Genomic DNA, 19,172 nt, shown 5'->3' with positions numbered 1-19,172 from the left:
ACCCTAATAATTCCAAAGAACCTACCTGCCTACCTAGACTCTCAACGCCTATTAGGCAGGTACTGTATAACTAGTAGGTATTATAGCACGCAGGATATAGAATTTACGGGCAAGAAAGGCTATTCTCTGGTCGCGAGGCATCTCATTTCCGCTCACGCAGATTATCGGCTTCGTAGCGATCTAACGGCCATGTAAAATGCCCAATCCTATTCGCTGCTTATGGTATTCGCGACACCTTCGTCCGTCTCCACCGCTCTAGACCGCGGCACCAGCGCGACGAGGACCAATATCTCCATCCACCTACCCGCTTTTGGTATCTCTGCGGAGTCTTAGTTCTACGTACTATGCGAACTATGTTACCTGGTTTCCTATGTACCATGCCAACAAGCCTCAGTCATTCTCAGTTGCCTAGGGCAATGAAGCGTACCCTGGCGAGACGTCTTCGAAGAGTAGGGCACAGGGCACAGGGCATTGTTCAATTTTCAGATTTTCTAACAGGCATCCTGGCGCGGACCTGCTAGGATTTACCCACTCACAAGCGACAACGGAAACCCGAGACGGCTCTCCTTCGGAGTCCTTCCTCCACCTCTCTCTACGACGTACAGGCATAGTCGCCTATTGGAAAGATTCGCCCCAGCATGTCAAAGAAGGGGTCCGCTTCGAGGGAGGCTCCTTCCGAGCCTTGCTCGAAACCCACCAGCATGACACAGATCGTGTTGGATAATAGCTCACGAAGGCCGGTTAGGGGGGTCTTCTATTCGGCACTTTGACCATCTCATATGGGATTAGTAGCCTGCGGAGATCGAACAAGATCTCCAATGCTTATTATATAGACGAGCGACGTTCACCTATGATCGCCATCTTTTCTTTTTTTATCTTCTTCTCCAGGCCGGTTTTCCTTTCCAACTAACATTCTCTTCATCGTCGACGATCCTGTGGATCAGTTCTATTCTTAATTAATTTACCATCTTTTCGAGTTTTCCTGTGCCCTATCCTTTCTTTGCCGGCCCGGTGCTGCTCAATAGCTAAATATTCAACATGCCGTCGTTTTCGTCTTCTATCCTTTCTCTCACATCCTTATTGGCTTTAACCCAGGCCCACGGTGTCATTCTGAACGCGCAGGGCATCGCTGGCTCACCAGCAAGCGTAGGCTTCAAAGGTATGTTCTCCACATCATCCTACCTACTTCTTCGGCTGACGGTTCCCAGTCGAGAAGGACTTGGCACGGAACTGCACATCTATCAGCCCTTGCCAACAAGACACGACGATCATCCGTGATGCAGAGATCGCTGCCAATGTGGTAAATGAGTGTGGAAGGACCGAGCTTTCCGGAAACATCGACATCGGAGAGAACACGGAGAACGCGCTCGCGGCGAAGGCAGTCACTCAAGTTAAGGCGGGGACGCAGGTCAAAGTCACTATTCACCAAGTGAATGCCGACGGTGCTGGCCCTTATGTCTGCGATTTGGTAGGTATAATCCACCAGAGCTCGGATGGGCGTGTGCTAATAACTTATATTTTATTAGGTGGAAGCCGGAAACAACGGTGTGATCACTCAGAATCTCACTGTCCAAAACAATGTTCCTGGTGTGAACGGCTTCTCTCAAGCCAAGACCCAGGACTTCGATATCCTAGTAAACATGCCTACTAACTTCGCTTGTACTGGATGTGAGTCTAGAACCTGTTCCGAATCCCGGCCGTTCTTCCGGGTGCTAACCTCTTTTCCGCAGCTTCTGCTGGCAACGTCTGCACTGTTAGATGCCGAAATAAGTATGTACCATCGTTCTATTGCCTCCTTCGGCCCGTCTCGGGAGTGAAATCTTTCTGATTGAACCTTCACTCCTGAGATATGCTTATAACCTAAAATCTACCTACTTTGAAAGACAGAATTGCTAACTTTTATTACTACTTCAGCGCATTGGCCGGCCCATTTGGTTCGTCACTCTTTCCCCTTTTCCCCCTTCTTTATCCCCCTTCCCGTTTTTCTTTTCTTCTTCTTTGGCGGCTGAATACTTAGGTGTCTAGGCACCTGCATAGTGCCAGTAGATAGACTTGCTGACTTTCGTCGCTACAGGTGGTTGCTTTCCCGTTCAACAAGTTGATGTTACACCTGCTCAGAACACGCCGGCCAATATTAAGACGAGCCTGTCTCTGGAGAAAGTTTTCGCGCAGGTTGCCCAGGACCAGAAGGATCTCCCCGCAGCCATCGCCGCCATCAAGGACGCCGGGGCAAACGAAGCTCTTCAGAATGTTGCCGTCGTAAGCTCGATCTTGGGCGACTCGGTCACTAGTCTGCCTGCCTCTGTCCAAACTCCTAATGTCGCTACTGGCGCGGCTGCGACGGCAACATCGGCAACATCTGCAGCTAAAAACACAGCTAGCACTACGACGAAGGCTTCGGCTGCAAAGACGAGTGCCGCTACATCCAAGAATGGCAATGGGCGTGGCAACAACAACAACGGCAATGCTAACGGCAATGCCAACAATGCAAACGGCAATGCCAATAATGCAAACGGCAATGCCAATAATGCTAACGGCAACGCCAACAATGCTAACGGCAACGCCAACAATGCTAAAGGCAATGCTAACGGCAATGCCAACGCTGCGAACCAAGGTGCAAAAGGCCAAGGAAACGCTGCCAATAACAAGAGGAGAGCCGCGGTTTTCGTCGCATAAGCAAGTAGCGAGCGAGAAGACCGTCCCAACCGCGGAGGTAGGAGAGAGAAAGGCTGTGCCTGTTAGCGAGATGCTCGCCCGGAGTTGGGGTACTAGATAGAAGGATTTGGATAGGGCACTTTTTGATCGTACTGGCATTTTTCTGTACATATATCTAGATACGTAGAATACCTCGAAACTACCGGTGGATCTGCAGTGAGCATATGTGACACCAATTGCTTAAATCCCACACCTGGAAAGATACTACATGTATCGCTGGGTACCTACCTAGGTACATATAGGTACTGTAGTGTAGTTAAGTAGGTACCTAGTAGGTATCTCGTATATTCGGAGATAACGTTAGCCCCTAACCAATCATATCCCCTTTTCTTATACAAAGGAAGATGCCTTTACGCTTTTCGTAATCGCCTAAATCCGAGGCTTCAAGATCCCCGATTCCGAGCCGGACGACATAATACATATGTAGTACGTAGTATGTATATTGATCATATCGTATTCAACTACCTGACCATTAAATCCTTTTATATTCCACTCCGACTCTACCTGAGAATTCCAATAGCACAGTCTTGCCCCTCTACTATCATTATGGCAACTCACTACGCAGCCGTGGCCGTCGGAAAAGCGCTGCCTCTTGAAGTCCGCAAGCGAAAGACGCCAAAGCCCGGTCCTGCCGAACTCCTAGTTGAGGTCAAATCCGTCGCTCTGAACCCAATAGATTGCAAAACACATAATTTAGGCTTTGCTTTAGCTGGATACCCTGCTGTCTTTGGCTCGGATGTCGGTGGCGTAGTCGTTCAAGCTGGTTCCGACGTGTCCGACGTGTTCAAGCCGGGAACTCGCGTTACCGCTTTTGCGCCGTCCTACTTTGTTCAAGGCGCACCTGACTATGGTGCCTTCCAACAGAGATCCATAATCCCAGCCGCGAATGCCTGTACAATTCCGGACCATATATCGTTCAATGAGGCCGCTACTTTCCCCATGGCCGTTGCCACAGCCTGTATGTAGTCTCAGTGCTTAAGAAGTATTCTCCGTTCCCTCCTTACATAGGTACCTACACATGTACCTACACATATACCTGGTGTACCTATAACCAGCCATATGTAGCTAGGTACTTATGATGTTGGAACTCCCCGTTCAAAGACATGACTTCTAACCGGTCTTATTCTTTCCCGGGCATAACCAGCCCTAAGCCCTAAATCTCGCGGGGAGATAGCTGACCTTCGTTGATCAAGGGTCCGGACTGGAGACCCTTGGTGTTTCGCGCGATGCTTCTTATTCCGGGAGCGATAAGCAAGGAATTTTAGTGTGGGGTGGATCGGTTAGTATACTCCAAGGTGCTTGAAGGGGGTACTGCCTAACTTCTAGATCCATAGTCTAGTGTTGGCAGTATGACGGTACAGGTCGCCCGGTCATTAGGCTTTACCGTCTACGCTACTGCGAGCGCGAAACACCACGAGTATATCATGTCGTTGGGCGCATCAAGGGTATTCGATTACAAGGCCCCTGATGTGGAAGACGCCGTCATCAAAGCCGCTAAGGAAGACGGACTCACATTCCAGTACGGCTACGACGCAGTGGGCGCTCTGCTACCCTGTCATAACATTCTCAAACTAATGAAGGGAGACGGAATCGCCCACCTGGCATCTGCACCTCCGTTAAAGCCAGGAGACCCTACCGGAGAAGGGGTCGAAGTCAAGTTTGTGGCCACTTCCACCGACGAAAAAGAGCGAGCCGGGCAGTTCTCATTCTGGTTCAACATCTGGTTGAAGGAGAAGCTGGAGAAGGGTGAAATAGTCTCATGTCCCCAAGAAATCCAATTGGTTGATGGGGGTTTACAAGGTATTAACCAAGGCTTGGGTATCTTAAAAGCGGGTGTCAGCTGCACCAAACTAGTCATAGAGATCTAGCCTTAGGTTTGGGCGATACTTCGATACGGATTACACGACACGAATATCTAAAAGAAGTCTACAAGATAGGGAGGCAACCAGATGCCGTTATATTATCTACCTAAGGTTGGTATCTGACCATCGAGGCACCTACCTAGGAATATACCTAGGTCGACACCTAGAAGGATAGGTAATTTCTATGATAAGTGCTGACTACGGTAGCGTAATGATTGGTGACACTATAGATATAATTCCGAAATACCATCATCGGATCTTAAACATATCAAAACTAAGCTTCCAGCCACGAGGCTAGCTTCCAAGCCCACCATGCCATAGCTCCTATTGCAACTAGGTTAAGGTCAACACCTATTGCGTGATTACGAGAGAAGGACATTGCTGGTGCCTTCATCCCATTACTTGGCTTGGTCGTATTATCCAAATTTCTCCTATCTCTTATTTCTGTAGTCTGATTAGAATTTTTATCACCTATTTTATCAATTGTCGATATTAAGAACATCATAATACCTTCATTCATCTGGTCAATAGTCATCCGCCGCGCCTGTGATCTATAGATCGCCATGTTGAAAACCGTAGTGGTACCTGCCATGAGGAATGGGGCCCAGTTTGCCTTACTCTCTAGCAAAGTCAACGGTCCAGATGGAGGAATGGTCGCTGCCGTCAACAAGAGGAGAAGGACCTGAACATGAAAATATACTGGAAAGATGCGCTTCAGGAGAGCTATGGAGATGGATTTCGGTAGTGGTTGACAGCTTATTTTCATCATGACGAATGATATGCATAGCTCTGTACCGAGGAGTGTAAAATAGGATAAGATATGGATGACAGTTAAGGAGGCCGTAGAAGACCGCGATAAATTTATCAAGGCCATCGAGAACATATTCGACTTCGTAAGTTATCGTTCCGTGAGGGTAGGGAACATCCTTGGGGCGTTAGGAAATGCATTTATATAAAAGTAACCCCTTGTGATTTACTAATCCGAGACAAATGTAGGGGAAAATCTAGAGAAGAATAGACGCTAGGCGGCAGAGGCCCATGCTGTTAAGCTTACGAAGCCCCGAAGGTGGTCGGAGTAAGACAAGGTACGACGATACCTTATTATCTCATAACACCAACGAGACTCCGAGAGCCAGCGGCACTTGATATAGATTGTCATCACGAGGGCTGACATTCCAGAAATGGAGAAATACAGTTTTTGTCGGGTGGTCTCATAATTGCTAGGTAAACGATAATTGATAACACCTACCTAGCCTGCCATTACTCTCCTTATAAATGGAGGAATCTATGTGAACTAGGTATACAATATCCCTATCTACCTACTACCTTGTAGGTAAGCGAGAATAGTGTCGGGCTCGCCGTGCAATAGCCCTACTGTCCTCCTTATGCCGAGTTCGCATCGCGACAACTGGTTTAAAATTTAAAAGGTCATCTTCATCTTTAGAGAATCTTTTGCGATAATCTCATCTTTCTTAGAAAAGAACTCGCACATATCCCACATAGCACTGATGTATCTTCCGGCCAGCCAAGTCTGTCTTTGGCTTGTCAGAAACGCGATTGTATCACCACCTAAAGCTGGCGTGCACTTGAGCCATGCTAGGGGTAATGGAAATCAGCACCCGGAACTGTCGGTGGTCTTCTAGAGATGACGAACCTTGTGTCTGTTGCGGAAGCCCTCGGGCTAAATCTGTCGCTACCCTATTCGCAATAATAAGTTCAAAGGTTATCAACGAAAGATGAGACGAGATGAACGAAGGGGCTGGAGTATCTACTAGCTACCTAGGTACTTACCCGCCTGGGTGTATGGAATAAGTTAGGATATCCTAGACCAAGGTCAACAAAATAATACTGCTAGCGCAATCATATCAAACCAGGCCTACCTGTTCGGCGTATTCCGCCATCAAATACTCTGTGAGTCTTAAAAGAGCAAGCTTGCTGATTTGATAGCTACTGCCGCCAGTGTGGAAGTGTGAGACTCCAGTCGATGACATGCTGATGATAGTTTTATCACCACCTTTCAGCATCAGGGGTAGGAAAGCTTTGGCGACGAGATAACTTCCGCGAACATTGACCTCGAAGCTTTTCCACCACTCGTCTTCGTCCCCGTCTAAGATTCTCTCGTATTTCGCTAGGAAGCCTGCGTTGCCGATTAGAACGTCCAGCCGACCCCAATTCGCCTCTAAAGCGTGGGCGGCATCTTTCACGCTCTCTGGGTCGGAGACGTCCATTCGTAGCAGCATCACTACTGGCCGTTCCCGGCCAGCATCTATCGCGGCTTTTTCAACACTTGTGGCGACATCGGCAGCATCTGAGCGGGAGGTAATGGCGATATGAGATGCGCCGGCTCTTGCGTAGGATAGGGCAACTCCTTTACCAATTCCCTTGTTCCCTCCTGTTATCAAGACGGCCTTCCCCTTGCAATCCGACTTAGTCACGGGGTCGATGTAATCATACGTATCTTGACGGATTGTCTCGCAATAATTCGCACCGAAATTTGAGGGCACAGGCGGATAAGTAAGGGCCTCAACCTCTCCCTGTAGCGACCAGTCTGCCATATTGGGACGTTTGCAGATTAGAAAGGAGGATGAGCACCTAGTATCTTAGTAGGGCTCCTCTCGTTTCTGGCAATTACCTACCTACCTAAATATGAGTGTGGTGAGAAGTATAAAGACTGCGATAATCGGCGTGCTCCCGTGCGTTCATTACTAGGTACCTATGCACGTAAGATAATATATATTTACTGTTTGGGATCTGTAAGCTCTGATCCTAGCTCTGCTACGTTGTGAACTGCGAAGGTATCTCCGGAGTAACCCCTATTTGCGCCTTAAGCATAACTTGATAGGCACAGGGTATTCACGTAGATCGTGGTCATCATTGGATGTAAAAGAAAAAGTAAGAAATATTATCGGGGCATCTGGATTCTGGAAAGGGAAAACCTAATATCGAAGTAAATGCTGAACAATACGACGCCCTCTGGGTCCATATTAAAGACCCGTTTTACACCGTATTCGGGCTGGATCCCAATCTTAGTATGTACATACTTCAAGAAATCTACCTATGCACCGTATGTGTTGGGGCTAACCGTTACAGGTATTTCCCCTACATAGTAGTTAGATAATTAGCTTAAGGCTCCTTTTCTTGCTACTAGGTACACTTCCTAATACATATTTTAGACTACTTACTATTTGTACCTACTCGGACTATATATAAATGAGCGGGTAATATTACTCTCTATCAATAATCTTACCCAGCGTCTCGAGAGCTTCATCTGCCTTAGTCGCGAACATCATGTGAGCTTGACCCATGGAAATTCGTAGTTCAGCATTATGAAGCAACTTCGCAGCCTTCTCGGTCATAGCAATGGGACAGTTTACGTCTTCGTCGCCATGCCATAGAACGACTCTCCCGGGCTCTACCTTAACCTCGTCGAGGCCGAAACCCCAATCGGAGCCGTATATACGACCTTCCCACTATAATTTCACGGAAAGTTAGTCGTTGCCGAGATCTAGAAAAGGAGCCTTACCCCAACGCCGTCTGGACCCTGCTCGAATGCTCCTCTCAACCCTCTTACTAGGCCTTGGCGAAAACTGGGAGGACTATTATCCCAAGCTAATCGTCGTCAGATGTAAGCTTCCCTTTGCGTCGCGTCTTCCGATGAATCTGCTTACCTTCACGATCGGCCCTAGACCGCGATTTCATAGAATCGCCCAACCTTTTCTCTAGGTCCTCAGTACTCCTCGCTGTCGGCCCTATCCCCAATTCCAAAAGTTGCCCTACGAGCCATGGCGACCATTGGGCAGTCCAGAATATCGCCCGGCTCAGTAGAAGCATTCCGGAGGCTCCCAGATTTGTTGGATACAAGCCGCTCATGATGCCTAGGCCGACGCATCGTGACCTCGGAATTTGGTGCCAGCACGCTATCGCATATGGTCCTCCCCCGGAAACGCCAAAGACGGCGAACCGGTCAACCTTCAAGTGATCTGCAAGTGCAAGAAGGTCAACGGGCCAGTCGAGAAGCCGGCGATTAGGTTGGTACGTCGAGGAAGCCATCCCAGGTCGATCCACGCTTATTAAGCGAATCCCCCGCTGCTGGGCAAGGTCGTCGCAGAAGATGGCCTCCTCGTGGCTTGACGGATATCCATGATGGTAGAATATTGTTCTAGAGGAGTCATGGTCTCCGTAAATAGCGTACGAGATGTTTCGATCGTCGGATAAGGTGAAAAGCTCGACTGCTGCGGAAGATGCCATGCTACCTATCGTACCCGTATTCTTGAATCTTGATTGACGAAGAATAAATGTGTCGTGAGGGCGGTGTTCAGAGGCGTATTAAATATCTAGGCTACATTCGTATATGGCAGCCTGGACCAGCTTACGACTCGAGAACCTGGTGATCCTATGAAGGCAAAGGACCCCGCAGGTTGTAACCGATTGTTCTGACCAATGCGAAGCTTGAGATTTTGCATTCGCACCCCTGAGAAGGATTCTTCGCACATACCACCTACATACCACCTACATACTACATACCATACAGTACTATAATAATTACTTATTATAGGTATGTTTAGGAGTTGCCCAGGCGCTTTACCGTATCCAGCTAGAATAATACGCCATGTCTTGTACGCTGTCTCTGTCTCAGCCTGGGTGCAACCGAATCTCGCGTATCTCAGATGATCATCCCAGATTTTGGAAATTCACAGACTCATCGCGGACTCGACTCGTCAAAGATTCGATGCAGGGAGGCGAAATCATGTACATTCCCGATCGATCTACGAATGGGCAGATGGGGTAACACTTCAAGAGGTAAGTACCTACATAGTATGCATTACATACAGAATGATCTTATCTTATCTTTTTACTTCGTTCTGAGGTCGTATCCATGATTCGTCACTCACTACCTCTTAGTACATAGTACTGTGGACTGTGGAGCGAATTCCTGGTAACAGATAAGGTCTTTTTTTCTTTTTCTTTTTCTTTTTCTTTTCTTCTTCTTTTTTTATGTATTTATCTACTCCAACTTAAAAAACACTCTCGGATACGGGACGACCGGCATCCCTATGACAAATTACAGAATATTACATGAGAATTATCTCCGGATCATCGTGTTCGTAATAGTCACCGTTCTCTGATAGATAACTTACCTAGGTAGGTAGATAGGTTCAAGTACGTGGTGAGGTTTAATATGTTGAAGTGTATCGGGACTGCGGGATAATGCCTATAATACGTTAATCTCGGGAATTTCCGACCTATCTAGAAAAATGAAGAGCTCAGCGTTAAGATGCGCGGAAAGCCACCTCGTCACCACCTAGTAGACGAGGATCATCCCCACACAAAACCAGGTAGTGTGGTCTTTATCTTAAAAGTGTTGACTGATTTTCATAGTTTCATGTAAAATCCAACTCTCTGTTCAGGAGTTCGGCTCCTATAAATCTTATACGTACATACCTACCTCCCTACTTACCTACCTACCATGGACAATTGTCCCATCCATATTATATGCTTCTTGGCAGGATCGGCACCATGTTGCTCTCCGTAGCTCCCTTTATATTATTAGCTACCCCGTCTATGGCAGCAGTGACACTAAATACTGCTACCGGGTCCCCGAACGGCATCGATACTCGAGAGGTAGCCGAGCACAGGCACGGATACGGGAAATGGTCCCCGAAGGTCGTTATTGTTAGCATGGTAAGTTTTGCGACATGTTCTCCCCCTTGTCATTCTCTTGCACCCTACCTCCAACCCAACGCCTGAGCTAGACTAAACCTAACGGTCATGCTTCAAGTTCTACCCGGAAGCAGAGGTTTGGTACGATAATATGAAAAATGGCTCCTTGGGTGACCTTCTCGCAAACAACATCTCCGTGCCAGGTCTCTCGCCGCTGTATCCTCACGTCCACTGCAATGGAAACGGCGAGATATGCCAACTCACCGTCGGCGAGTCGGAAATCAATGCCGCAGCATCGATGATGGCGTTTGTTCTTTCGGAGCTCTTTGACTTGACGAAGGCGTACTTCCTTCTAGCGGGAATTGCCGGTATCAACCCTAAACTTGGCACACTCGGGAGTATTGCTCTCTCTAGATTCACCGTGCAAGTGGCATTGCAGTATGAGATCGACGCGCGCGAGATGCCCGGCAACTTCTCTACGGGATATTTCTCGTACGGCACTTACGCTCCCGACCAGTACCCGTCCGTCATCTATGGTACGGAGGTGATGGAGCTCAACGAAAACTTGAGAGATGCCGCGGCCGATCTCGCCCAGCGCGCGAAGCTGGCCGACTCGGCGGGGGCAGCCGACTACCGAGCCAAATACGGCACCGACAACGGGCTATATGCCGCCGGCGCGGATGAGCCACAGGTAATAAAGTGCGATTCGGCAACTAGCGACGTCTACTTTTCCGGCGCGATGTTGAGCGAGACGTTCGAGAACACGACTCAGCTGTGGACCAATCAGACGACTATGACTTACTGTATGACTGCACAAGAGGATAGCTCTGTTCTACACGCCATGATGCGAGCTGCTGTTTGGGGGCGGGTTGATTTTTCAAGGGCCATATTAATGAGATCTGGTATGTACTAGCCTATCCAGTCACCGCGCATCGCGTTAAGTGCCCGACAACGCTGACTTCGTGTCGAAGGTTCTGACTTCGATCGTCCGCCGCCTTCAATTAGTGCATTTGAGCATCTTCGCCTCATCGATGAGAACGGATTTGATATCGCAGTTCAGAATCTCTACCTAGCTGGGGTTGAGATCGTGAAAGGTATCTTGATCGAGTGGGACTCTGTCTACCAGAAGGGGATCAGGCCGTCGAATTACATTGGGGATATTATTGGTACCCTAGGCGGCGAGCCTGACTTCGGGTCGGGCAGTCTGTTTGGCGGCTTAGGCTTCTCCCGGTCATCGAGCGCGGATGTTGGTTTAGCGAAGAGGAAGTTGGCAGGAAGAAAAGGGAGAAATGCTGGTGGGTGGAAATAATTATGTCAAATGATCAATCGTAGGATTATAAACAGCCTTGGATTTATTTATCGTATCTGTTTTTAAGGATAGTGTGTTCTTATGGTTGTCTGAACGATTATTGTCAAATTTAATCTATACATTTCTCGGCCTTTAAATTCATTTACGGTGATAACCGATGACTCGGAGTCAGATATTCAACGCCTAGGTTATATCTAGGGGTCCAATTACCTAACCTAGTAATATAGGCATAGCAGCGGTGGCTCATACGCTCGCCTGCGTAGTGGCGGGGTGGGCTCCGGGAGCAGCGACTCCAGGAGCAGCGACTCCAGGAGCAGCAGTAGTCGTGATGGTGGGAGGCCCGGCTGTAGATCCACCCACGTTCGCTCCGGGACCCTCGGGGTGTACGCCGTCGCGATGAGTTTTTTCGGGGTCGTATTTCTCGTTGGCTAGTTGGCTTCGATCCCGGATGCGAAGTCCCAACTGCAACGAGGTTGTTCTGCGATGGCCCCAGATGAGGAGAACGCCAAATATCGGCTTGGCCAAGATGTCAAGGATGCCATAGAACACGGCCTCGCCGTCGGGGTGGATGACGTTGCCACCTTCGGAGAGACCCCAGGCGATGGGGTATAAGAACCAAATGAAGAGGAGAAAGATACCGCATATCATAAATGTCTTGTTCGCGTCTCCACCGAGTCGTTGGGCATGGCGTCGTGCGTCGAACAACAACTCATAAGCAATGAAGAAAAGCGCCATCATGCCAAAGGTCCAAAACCCCCATTTATAAGTGGTCCGTGTCAGGGCGCCGATGAGGCCAGTGACAATCATGACTTCGTCGGCGAGGAGCGTAGCCAGAATTGTTGGCGTGGGAACTCCGGCGGTAAGGAGAAGGTCGAGAAGGAGTAAAGGGGTAGTGATCACCCAGTCGATATACCGAGCGTAAAAGATTTCTCGACTTCCAGCTGGTCTGACCAAACGGCTGCCCGGCCGGATGAATTCGGCTAGGATAGGAACCTGCCCAAGATTTGAACCCATTGCGAAATACGCAATACACGCCACGGCCGTTATACCCGCGGTGATATAGTGGAATACGCGATCGCCTTGGGGTCTTCGAAAGGACAATCCCATGAAGACGAGGGTCGCTAGGCCCATCAAGGAGCAGACGGTATAATACCAATCTGAGCCGCGGCTGGTAATTTCTAAATTGCCATGTTGTCCAACAACACTATTGACATTGAGTGCCTGATTCCCAGGTCCAGACATATTGCTTTATATCTATAAATCGGTAGGTATATTATTATTGTTCCTCGAATTGCTCTTCGGAACACGATTATACTAGGCCCTTAGAGAGTTGATGCCCTTTATCTTTATACTACCGTGGAGCATTCGCGAACGTAGCATTTGTAGATAATGACTTCACTGTCTCATATGCTGCATAAAAGTGTGCCAGTATTGAAAAGCCATAATGTCATGTTACTTCTTGATAATGTCATGGGTGCGACACATTCTGTTGTCAGGGAGGAGGAGGAGGAGGTTATACAATACCTGTCGCCCAAAATATCCTTAAATTCTACGACTCTATGCCGTATCTAATTCAGGGGGTTCCCTGAATGAAGATTCAGTCTGGGGTGCGAGCATGGATATCTATTTGGTATAGCTGAGCGAACTTCTCCATCATGGCATGATTTGAGTTTTGATCGTAGCTTTAATACCATTTCTGAGTTCCCGAACTAGCCGATCATAGAGCTCATGATATCACTCATCTGCCTAGCGACCACAACCCTATTCTTACCTACCTACCTACTAGGTAGACAGCATGTATTCGACAGGGAATGGGCCTGCTAGATTTTGGAGGTTAGCTACTATCTATCATACCTACATATTTAGGCTTGTGTGGCTAATAGATGACGAAATTAAAAAGAAAAAAAAGGGCAAAAACCGGTCGAGTGATCTCCGTGGTGTGTTACACCTTAGGAATTCAAGTAAAAATGAAATAATCAAGATACCTAAATAAAGATCCTTTTAAGTTTCTCCTCACTTAGTAGAGAAATCCAAGGCTAGCACCAAGGAAGGAACCCCAGATATTCCTCGTTATGAGTTGTTGATTAAATCATGGAAGAACAAATTCAAGGCCATCCGTAAGTGACCGGGCAAGTCTCTAGCGATTGTTAAGGCTTACCACTAATATAGGTAGATATCTGTCTGGAAATTTCGCACCCATCAAGAAGACCCGGCAACTTACACAATGCACTCATGTCGGGCATATTCCAGAAGACCTTGCTGGAGGTCAATACGTCCGTAACGGCGGGAACCCAATCACAAATGATGATCTGGGAAGAGATGCGCACTGGTTTGATGGCGATGGTATGCTCACTGGAGTTCTTTTCCGACGTGGAGATAAGAACAAGGCCATCTCCCCGGAGTTTATTAACCAGTATATACTGACCGACGTATATTTGAATGCCAAGGGCAACCGCAACTTAAAGAGGCCTCTGCTACCAAGTATTACGACACTAGTTAGTGCCTCGTTACTGAATATGATTATGGCAGTTCTTAGAACCTTGATCCTCGTATTTCTTTCCATGTTGCCTGGGTCTAGAAAGGCCGTCAAGAAGATCAGTGTCGCCAACACTGGCGTGCTGTATCACGATGGTAGAGCTTTGGCAACATGTGAAAGCGGTCCGCCGATGAGGTTCCAGCTTCCCGGGCTGGAGACTGTGGGCTGGTATAATGGTCGAAGAGCGGAGAATGAGCCTAGTTGGAATAACAAGGCGGGCTTCGGTGGAGATGGCCAAATGGGATTCATGAAGGATTGGACAACGGGTCATCCCCGTGTTGACCCGGTTACAAAAGAGTTTATTTCGTTCCATTCTGTCTTCGTCCGGCCGTTTGTTTACTATTCGATAGTTCCGCCAGCCAGGCCATCGGCGAAGGGAATAGGAGAGGACGGTTATGTCCCCATGTTCGATATTCCGATCCCGGGTGTGAGCTCGCCAAAGATGATGCACGATTTTGGGGTCTCAGCCCGCCATACCGTAATAATGGATCTCCCACTATCCCTCAATCCTATGAATAGTTTCAGGGGAAGGCCTGTTGTCTCGTACGATCCGACTGGACGGTCGCGCTTTGGAATCTTTCCTCGATACGAACCGAGAAAGATCCAATGGTTCACGACGAACCCGTGCGTCATCTTTCATACGGCCAATTGCTGGGAGACTGTATCGATGGAGCCGGAAGCCGAGACATGCGTCCATCTCCTCGCTTGCCGTCTCACTTCGGCGTCGATGGTGTACAGCGCCGGCGCACTCACACCCCCCACACCTAAACCAGCACCACCGGAATACGCCGAGGAGGAACAGTGCCGGCTTTATTACTATAGCTTCCCGTTAATCAGGAAGGGTTCGGATAAGACGCCGATAATCCGCAATCAATGGGCTCTGTCGGCCATTCCATTCGAGTTTCCCACCATGTCGCCGTCCTACGCGATGAAGGCGGCTAGATATATGTATGGTTGTAGTACGGGGACGACGTATTCTGCTGCACTCGGGAGAGCAGCTAAGATCAACTACCTTGCAAAGATCGACGCCGCAACGCTGGTTGCTCGAGGCATATCCCACCCGCCGCAACACATCAAGGGCTGTGTCGATGCCCGAGATCTAGACGAGGTAATGCAGGGCGTCGATGATGACGATCCAATAAAATTGTTTAAGATGCCCGAAGGGTGGTTTGCCCAGGAACCGCGATTTGTGCAACGGGCTCACGCGGAAACCGAGGATGATGGGTGGCTACTTACGTACGTATTTGACGAGTCTCAATTAGATGACGATGGCGAATGCGGTGATGGCGCCGTTAGTGAGCTTTGGGTTATCGATGCAAGAAATATGACGGATATCGTAACAAGGGTAAAACTGCCTCAGCGGGTACCCTATGGTCTTCACGGTACATGGTTTTCCGAAGACGAAATTGCTGGGCAGAGGCCGTTTGATTCGGTGAGACGGGAATTACCGAAGGCAGAGGTCGACACATCGAGTTACATATCGATCGTGAGAGATATGGTGGAGAAGTGGGTTGGGTGAATCGACGGAGTTATTTCATTAGTAGTGATTTCCTAGTGCCATGCAGTAGTAGCAGAAGTTTGAGCCCTCTTCGCTGCAAGCTGTTAGTCGCCAGCTAGCAGAACATATCGCCAATTTACCTCGATAACCTCTTAATAGTGTTCAATATTAAGTATTAATCATAAATATGTAAAATATAAAGCTTTTGAGGTTGAATCTTAAAAGAAATAGGTAGTTAAAGTTAATGATTTACTTCGAGTGAAAAAGCAGCTGGCACAACTACAGTTGACAGGGATTCGTAGAGTGGTCCATGGTAAAATCTTTTGAAAGGCACCTATGTACAAGTACCTTGTTTACCACTCTGCCAGTGGACATACCCCTCAGCCCCTCCAAGCGACCAGGCAGTAGCGACTCGCTCTGTACCTACAGCGAGGGGCAGAATGTCAGGGCACTCGATTTTAGCGTATTCCGGGGTAACGCATTCGATCTAGTAGGTAATTAGCTCCAGGACTCTAATAGGTAACCCAATATCTTCATCCTTACAACAAAATAATAAAGAAAACCATCAGCATATTGTCTACCCCCTTACCTCGTTATGGATATGTATACGTATTAGAATAAAATGGTAAATCCCGATTATACACCTCGATGACCTTGATATTCATCAGCTTTGCCGTCGCTGGATAGTAATCATAGCGCAATGGAATTAATTCCATACACGTCTCGAGATGGTCGTGAAATCGTCTTGTACGTCATTTCTTCCTCTCCTCTGTCTCTTCTTCTACCTACCCCTTCCTCTGCCCCGCCATGATGATCCTGCCAACAACCTATGTGAAGGCAATGTGTGCTGCAATCAAATTATCATCCCTCGTATTTGCTTCTCGCAATTTGCAGTATTATATACCACAAATGCTAATCAATACATGCACGTACTAGACGTCACCGAAATGCCATAGTCGTTCGCGATCCCTCGTCACAACGCCTCGAGATTCGAGGCGCTCCTTTGACAGAATGTCCTACTTGTCACCAACCTCTCCGCCCCCCCTCACCCGAACGACACTTCGATGCCCCGAATCCCCAAGACTCTTACGTTAACCCCAATTATTTCCGTATGCTCCAGGCAGGGCTTGATGCAGATGAGCAGCATACCCAACACCAGCCTCCACCCAGTCCCATCCGTCGACTCACTCAACCCACCTTGCCCAGCGGTATTGGCCCAAGACCCCACGACGTCGACGAGGCCGAATTCATATCTAGCTCCCCAGCCCCCCAGGAAGGAGCCCGTATAAGGAGAGACGCTTTCAGCCCCAACTACTTTCAAAGATTCTTTGTTGAAGAGCAGGAACTTGGTCGAGGTGGCAAGGGTGTTGTCCTTTTAGTCCGTCACGAGATTGACGGATGCCCCCTCGGTCATTTTGCCTGCAAACGAGTTCCCGTAGGTGATGATCATGCGTGGTTAGAGAAGGTATTGATAGAAGTTGAACTGCTGGCCAAGCTCTCACATCCCAACTTGGTGTCTTATCGCCACGTCTGGCTCGAGGATGTCGTATTGAACCGGTTTGGGCCGAGCGTCGCCTGCGCATTCATTCTACAGCAATACTGCAATGGCGGCGACTTGCTGAAGTATGTTATCGGAGATCAACCTCAGCAGGCGACGAAGGAGCAACTCAAGGCCCAGATGCGCCGTAGGTCGAGAGGTACGACCGAACGACCCCAAGACGTCTACGCCTCTCAACGTCGTCTATCATTCGAGGAGATATATTCCCTTTTTAAGGACATAACATCCGGTCTTACCTATCTCCACGGCGCCAATTATATCCACCGTGATTTGAAACCCAGTAACTGCCTTCTACATCACGAGAATGGGAAGCTCACATGCTTGATTAGCGACTTCGGTGAAGTCCAACCCGGGAATGCTATCCGAAAATCAACAGGAACAACAGGCACTATTTCCTATTGTGCCCCAGAAGTCTTAAAGAGAGATGCAGGAGGCCGGTTTGGTAACTTCACGACCAAATCCGACGTGTTTTCCTTGGGCATGATTCTCTATTTCTTATGCTTCGGTCGTCTTCCTTACCTAAACGCCAATACCATTCACGAAGAACTTGAAGACATTGATCTGTTGCGTGCCGAAATTGCCGATTGGAAAGGCTTTCAGGACGAGAAGCGAGAGAGACCCGATCTTCCTTTGAAGCTCTATCAGCTGCTTAAGAAGATGTTGGCCCTTGATCCCACCGAACGGCCGAGCGCTAATGAGGTTCTGAGCGTGATGAGTCACGAATCGTACAATGGCGGTTTGCGAGGGCGGAGCACAAGCCCTTCTGGTGGGTTGAAAGGGCGAATAATACAAAACCTCGATTCACCCATTCACCCCGGTACACCACTTCCCGATCCTCATAAGCACCCTAGCAAGATCCTGACTTCCGGGGAGAACTTCGTTTCCCCTAGTGAAGACAGTTCTCCAGCCACAAGCCATTCGTCTCAACCAAACTTGTATAATAGCCTTCAGAAGTATGGTAGTCCTAGCACACCTCGACATCGTCCCCAGGCCATGACTCTATCTCGAAGTCACGAAGGGTTCCCGCGTCCATCCCCAGATCGCGGTCGTTCTACCGGAGTCGCTCATCCACAGCTATCTCCTACTTTACATGCGCCGCTGCTCTTGGCACCTCCTGCTGGTCCACATGAAACGCCTCGACAACGAGCGCAGCATCTCTTAATTTATCTCATCAACGGCCACACGGATTCCATGGTATTCACATTTCGCCTTCTCCTATTCCTAATAAAGATCTTATCGCTTACCAGACAATGTTGGCCATTCACTGCCACACTCAGTGTCGGAATCCCCTTGATTGGTATTGCAGGGGTTGATATGGGGATCCATAGGGATATCTTCGTGCCTAGCCATGAAAGAGGCTTGCGTAAAACCTCTTCGGCTCTCTCTCATTGGAGATGGGGATGGAGAGGTAGTTTGATTTTGCTTGCCCTCCATTTCGCAGCATTGTGGTTGTTCTCCCGGTTGGGCGTTTTGTGTGCCACATTTCAAGACTCTTGGACAGACTGGTGAGGTGATCCCCAATAGGATTTCAATCCTTAATGTCACAGCCGGCAATTATACACCATCTGCTCTCTCAACTGTTGCAGTGAAATAGTATTAAAATGCTGCGAATGGGGGCTAAATCTCTATGGGTGGAGCAGTTCGGGTGAGTTCCTATATTCCATACAGCCACTCACATATTTAGTGCTGCAAGTATTCATCCGGCCTCTTACACACCTAAGAAACCAGACGTCTAAACTGCATTCCCTTTCCTTTCCTGCTTCTCCTTTGTTATGGATTTTTAAGATTTTCGGCCTTGTATTAATTCCTGGCAGTCTCGGGGACAAAGCCGAACGGACAGGTAGAAGGATTCACCTTCTCAAATTCTTCGAACATCTCATTGGAGGACCCATTAGTTCCTTGTTGTGGATATCTACAAGTTGTAGATGAGTCAATCTGCCGAATTCTGCTTCTGAGGGTATCACGATCACCTATAAATATTGCTCTAAGTATTCAAAAAGATAAGATGGAGATACACAGCTGTGTATTTGACA

The 19,172-nt window shown here is 48.3% G+C and overlaps 8 protein-coding genes across 8 annotated transcripts; 5 read left to right on the top strand and 3 right to left on the bottom strand.

Moving 5' to 3' along the window:
- Nucleotides 1–824: 824 nt before the first annotated feature.
- Nucleotides 825–2,722, top strand: GGS22DRAFT_51014 (uncharacterized protein). The gene is made up of 6 exons (XM_047967291.1): nt 825–1,159; nt 1,209–1,468; nt 1,527–1,668; nt 1,731–1,770; nt 1,915–1,934; nt 2,075–2,722. Exons 1-6 carry the CDS (start codon nt 1,039–1,041, stop codon nt 2,674–2,676), a joined length of 1,185 nt encoding a protein of 394 aa, XP_047816213.1. The 5' UTR covers nt 825–1,038; the 3' UTR covers nt 2,677–2,722.
- Nucleotides 2,723–3,106: 384 nt separating this feature from the next.
- On the top strand, nt 3,107–4,865 carry GGS22DRAFT_170801 (GroES-like protein). The gene is made up of 3 exons (XM_047962503.1): nt 3,107–3,673; nt 3,909–3,994; nt 4,050–4,865. The coding sequence occupies exons 1-3, from the start codon at nt 3,151–3,153 to the stop codon at nt 4,581–4,583; spliced, it is 1,143 nt and encodes a 380-aa protein (XP_047816212.1). The 5' UTR covers nt 3,107–3,150; the 3' UTR covers nt 4,584–4,865.
- Nucleotides 4,866–5,785: 920 nt separating this feature from the next.
- Nucleotides 5,786–7,228, bottom strand: GGS22DRAFT_50985 (NAD(P)-binding protein). Its single transcript, XM_047967290.1, has 4 exons — nt 6,458–7,228; nt 6,369–6,400; nt 6,232–6,275; nt 5,786–6,173 (listed from the first exon to the last, which is right to left on the bottom strand). Exons 1-4 carry the CDS (start codon nt 7,130–7,132, stop codon nt 5,998–6,000), a joined length of 927 nt encoding a protein of 308 aa, XP_047816211.1. The 5' UTR covers nt 7,133–7,228; the 3' UTR covers nt 5,786–5,997.
- A 520-nt stretch (nt 7,229–7,748) lies between these two features.
- Nucleotides 7,749–9,014, bottom strand: GGS22DRAFT_50973 (alpha/beta-hydrolase). Its single transcript, XM_047967289.1, has 3 exons — nt 8,246–9,014; nt 8,101–8,186; nt 7,749–8,047 (listed from the first exon to the last, which is right to left on the bottom strand). Exons 1-3 carry the CDS (start codon nt 8,823–8,825, stop codon nt 7,802–7,804), a joined length of 912 nt encoding a protein of 303 aa, XP_047816210.1. The 5' UTR covers nt 8,826–9,014; the 3' UTR covers nt 7,749–7,801.
- A 517-nt stretch (nt 9,015–9,531) lies between these two features.
- Nucleotides 9,532–11,600, top strand: GGS22DRAFT_170797 (putative purine nucleoside permease). Its single transcript, XM_047962502.1, has 3 exons — nt 9,532–10,259; nt 10,357–11,140; nt 11,210–11,600. Exons 1-3 carry the CDS (start codon nt 10,071–10,073, stop codon nt 11,545–11,547), a joined length of 1,311 nt encoding a protein of 436 aa, XP_047816209.1. The 5' UTR covers nt 9,532–10,070; the 3' UTR covers nt 11,548–11,600.
- A 9-nt stretch (nt 11,601–11,609) lies between these two features.
- On the bottom strand, nt 11,610–12,806 carry GGS22DRAFT_196052 (FDD123 protein). Its single transcript, XM_047965770.1, has one exon. The coding sequence runs from the start codon at nt 12,787–12,789 to the stop codon at nt 11,791–11,793; it is 999 nt and encodes a 332-aa protein (XP_047816208.1). The 5' UTR covers nt 12,790–12,806; the 3' UTR covers nt 11,610–11,790.
- Nucleotides 12,807–13,532: 726 nt separating this feature from the next.
- On the top strand, nt 13,533–15,736 carry GGS22DRAFT_170790 (carotenoid oxygenase). The gene is made up of 2 exons (XM_047962501.1): nt 13,533–13,664; nt 13,721–15,736. Exons 1-2 carry the CDS (start codon nt 13,639–13,641, stop codon nt 15,600–15,602), a joined length of 1,908 nt encoding a protein of 635 aa, XP_047816207.1. The 5' UTR covers nt 13,533–13,638; the 3' UTR covers nt 15,603–15,736.
- A 436-nt stretch (nt 15,737–16,172) lies between these two features.
- On the top strand, nt 16,173–18,680 carry GGS22DRAFT_50926 (kinase-like protein). The gene is made up of 3 exons (XM_047967288.1): nt 16,173–16,206; nt 16,257–16,328; nt 16,518–18,680. Exons 2-3 carry the CDS (start codon nt 16,282–16,284, stop codon nt 18,646–18,648), a joined length of 2,178 nt encoding a protein of 725 aa, XP_047816206.1. The 5' UTR covers nt 16,173–16,206; nt 16,257–16,281; the 3' UTR covers nt 18,649–18,680.
- Nucleotides 18,681–19,172: the final 492 nt, after the last annotated feature.

Source organism: Annulohypoxylon maeteangense, assembly GCF_022496945.1.
Source record: "Annulohypoxylon maeteangense strain CBS 123835 unplaced genomic scaffold GGS22scaffold_16, whole genome shotgun sequence".
Taxonomy (NCBI): Eukaryota; Fungi; Ascomycota; class Sordariomycetes; order Xylariales; family Hypoxylaceae; genus Annulohypoxylon; species Annulohypoxylon maeteangense.
This window is presented reverse-complemented; position numbering and strand designations above follow the sequence as displayed.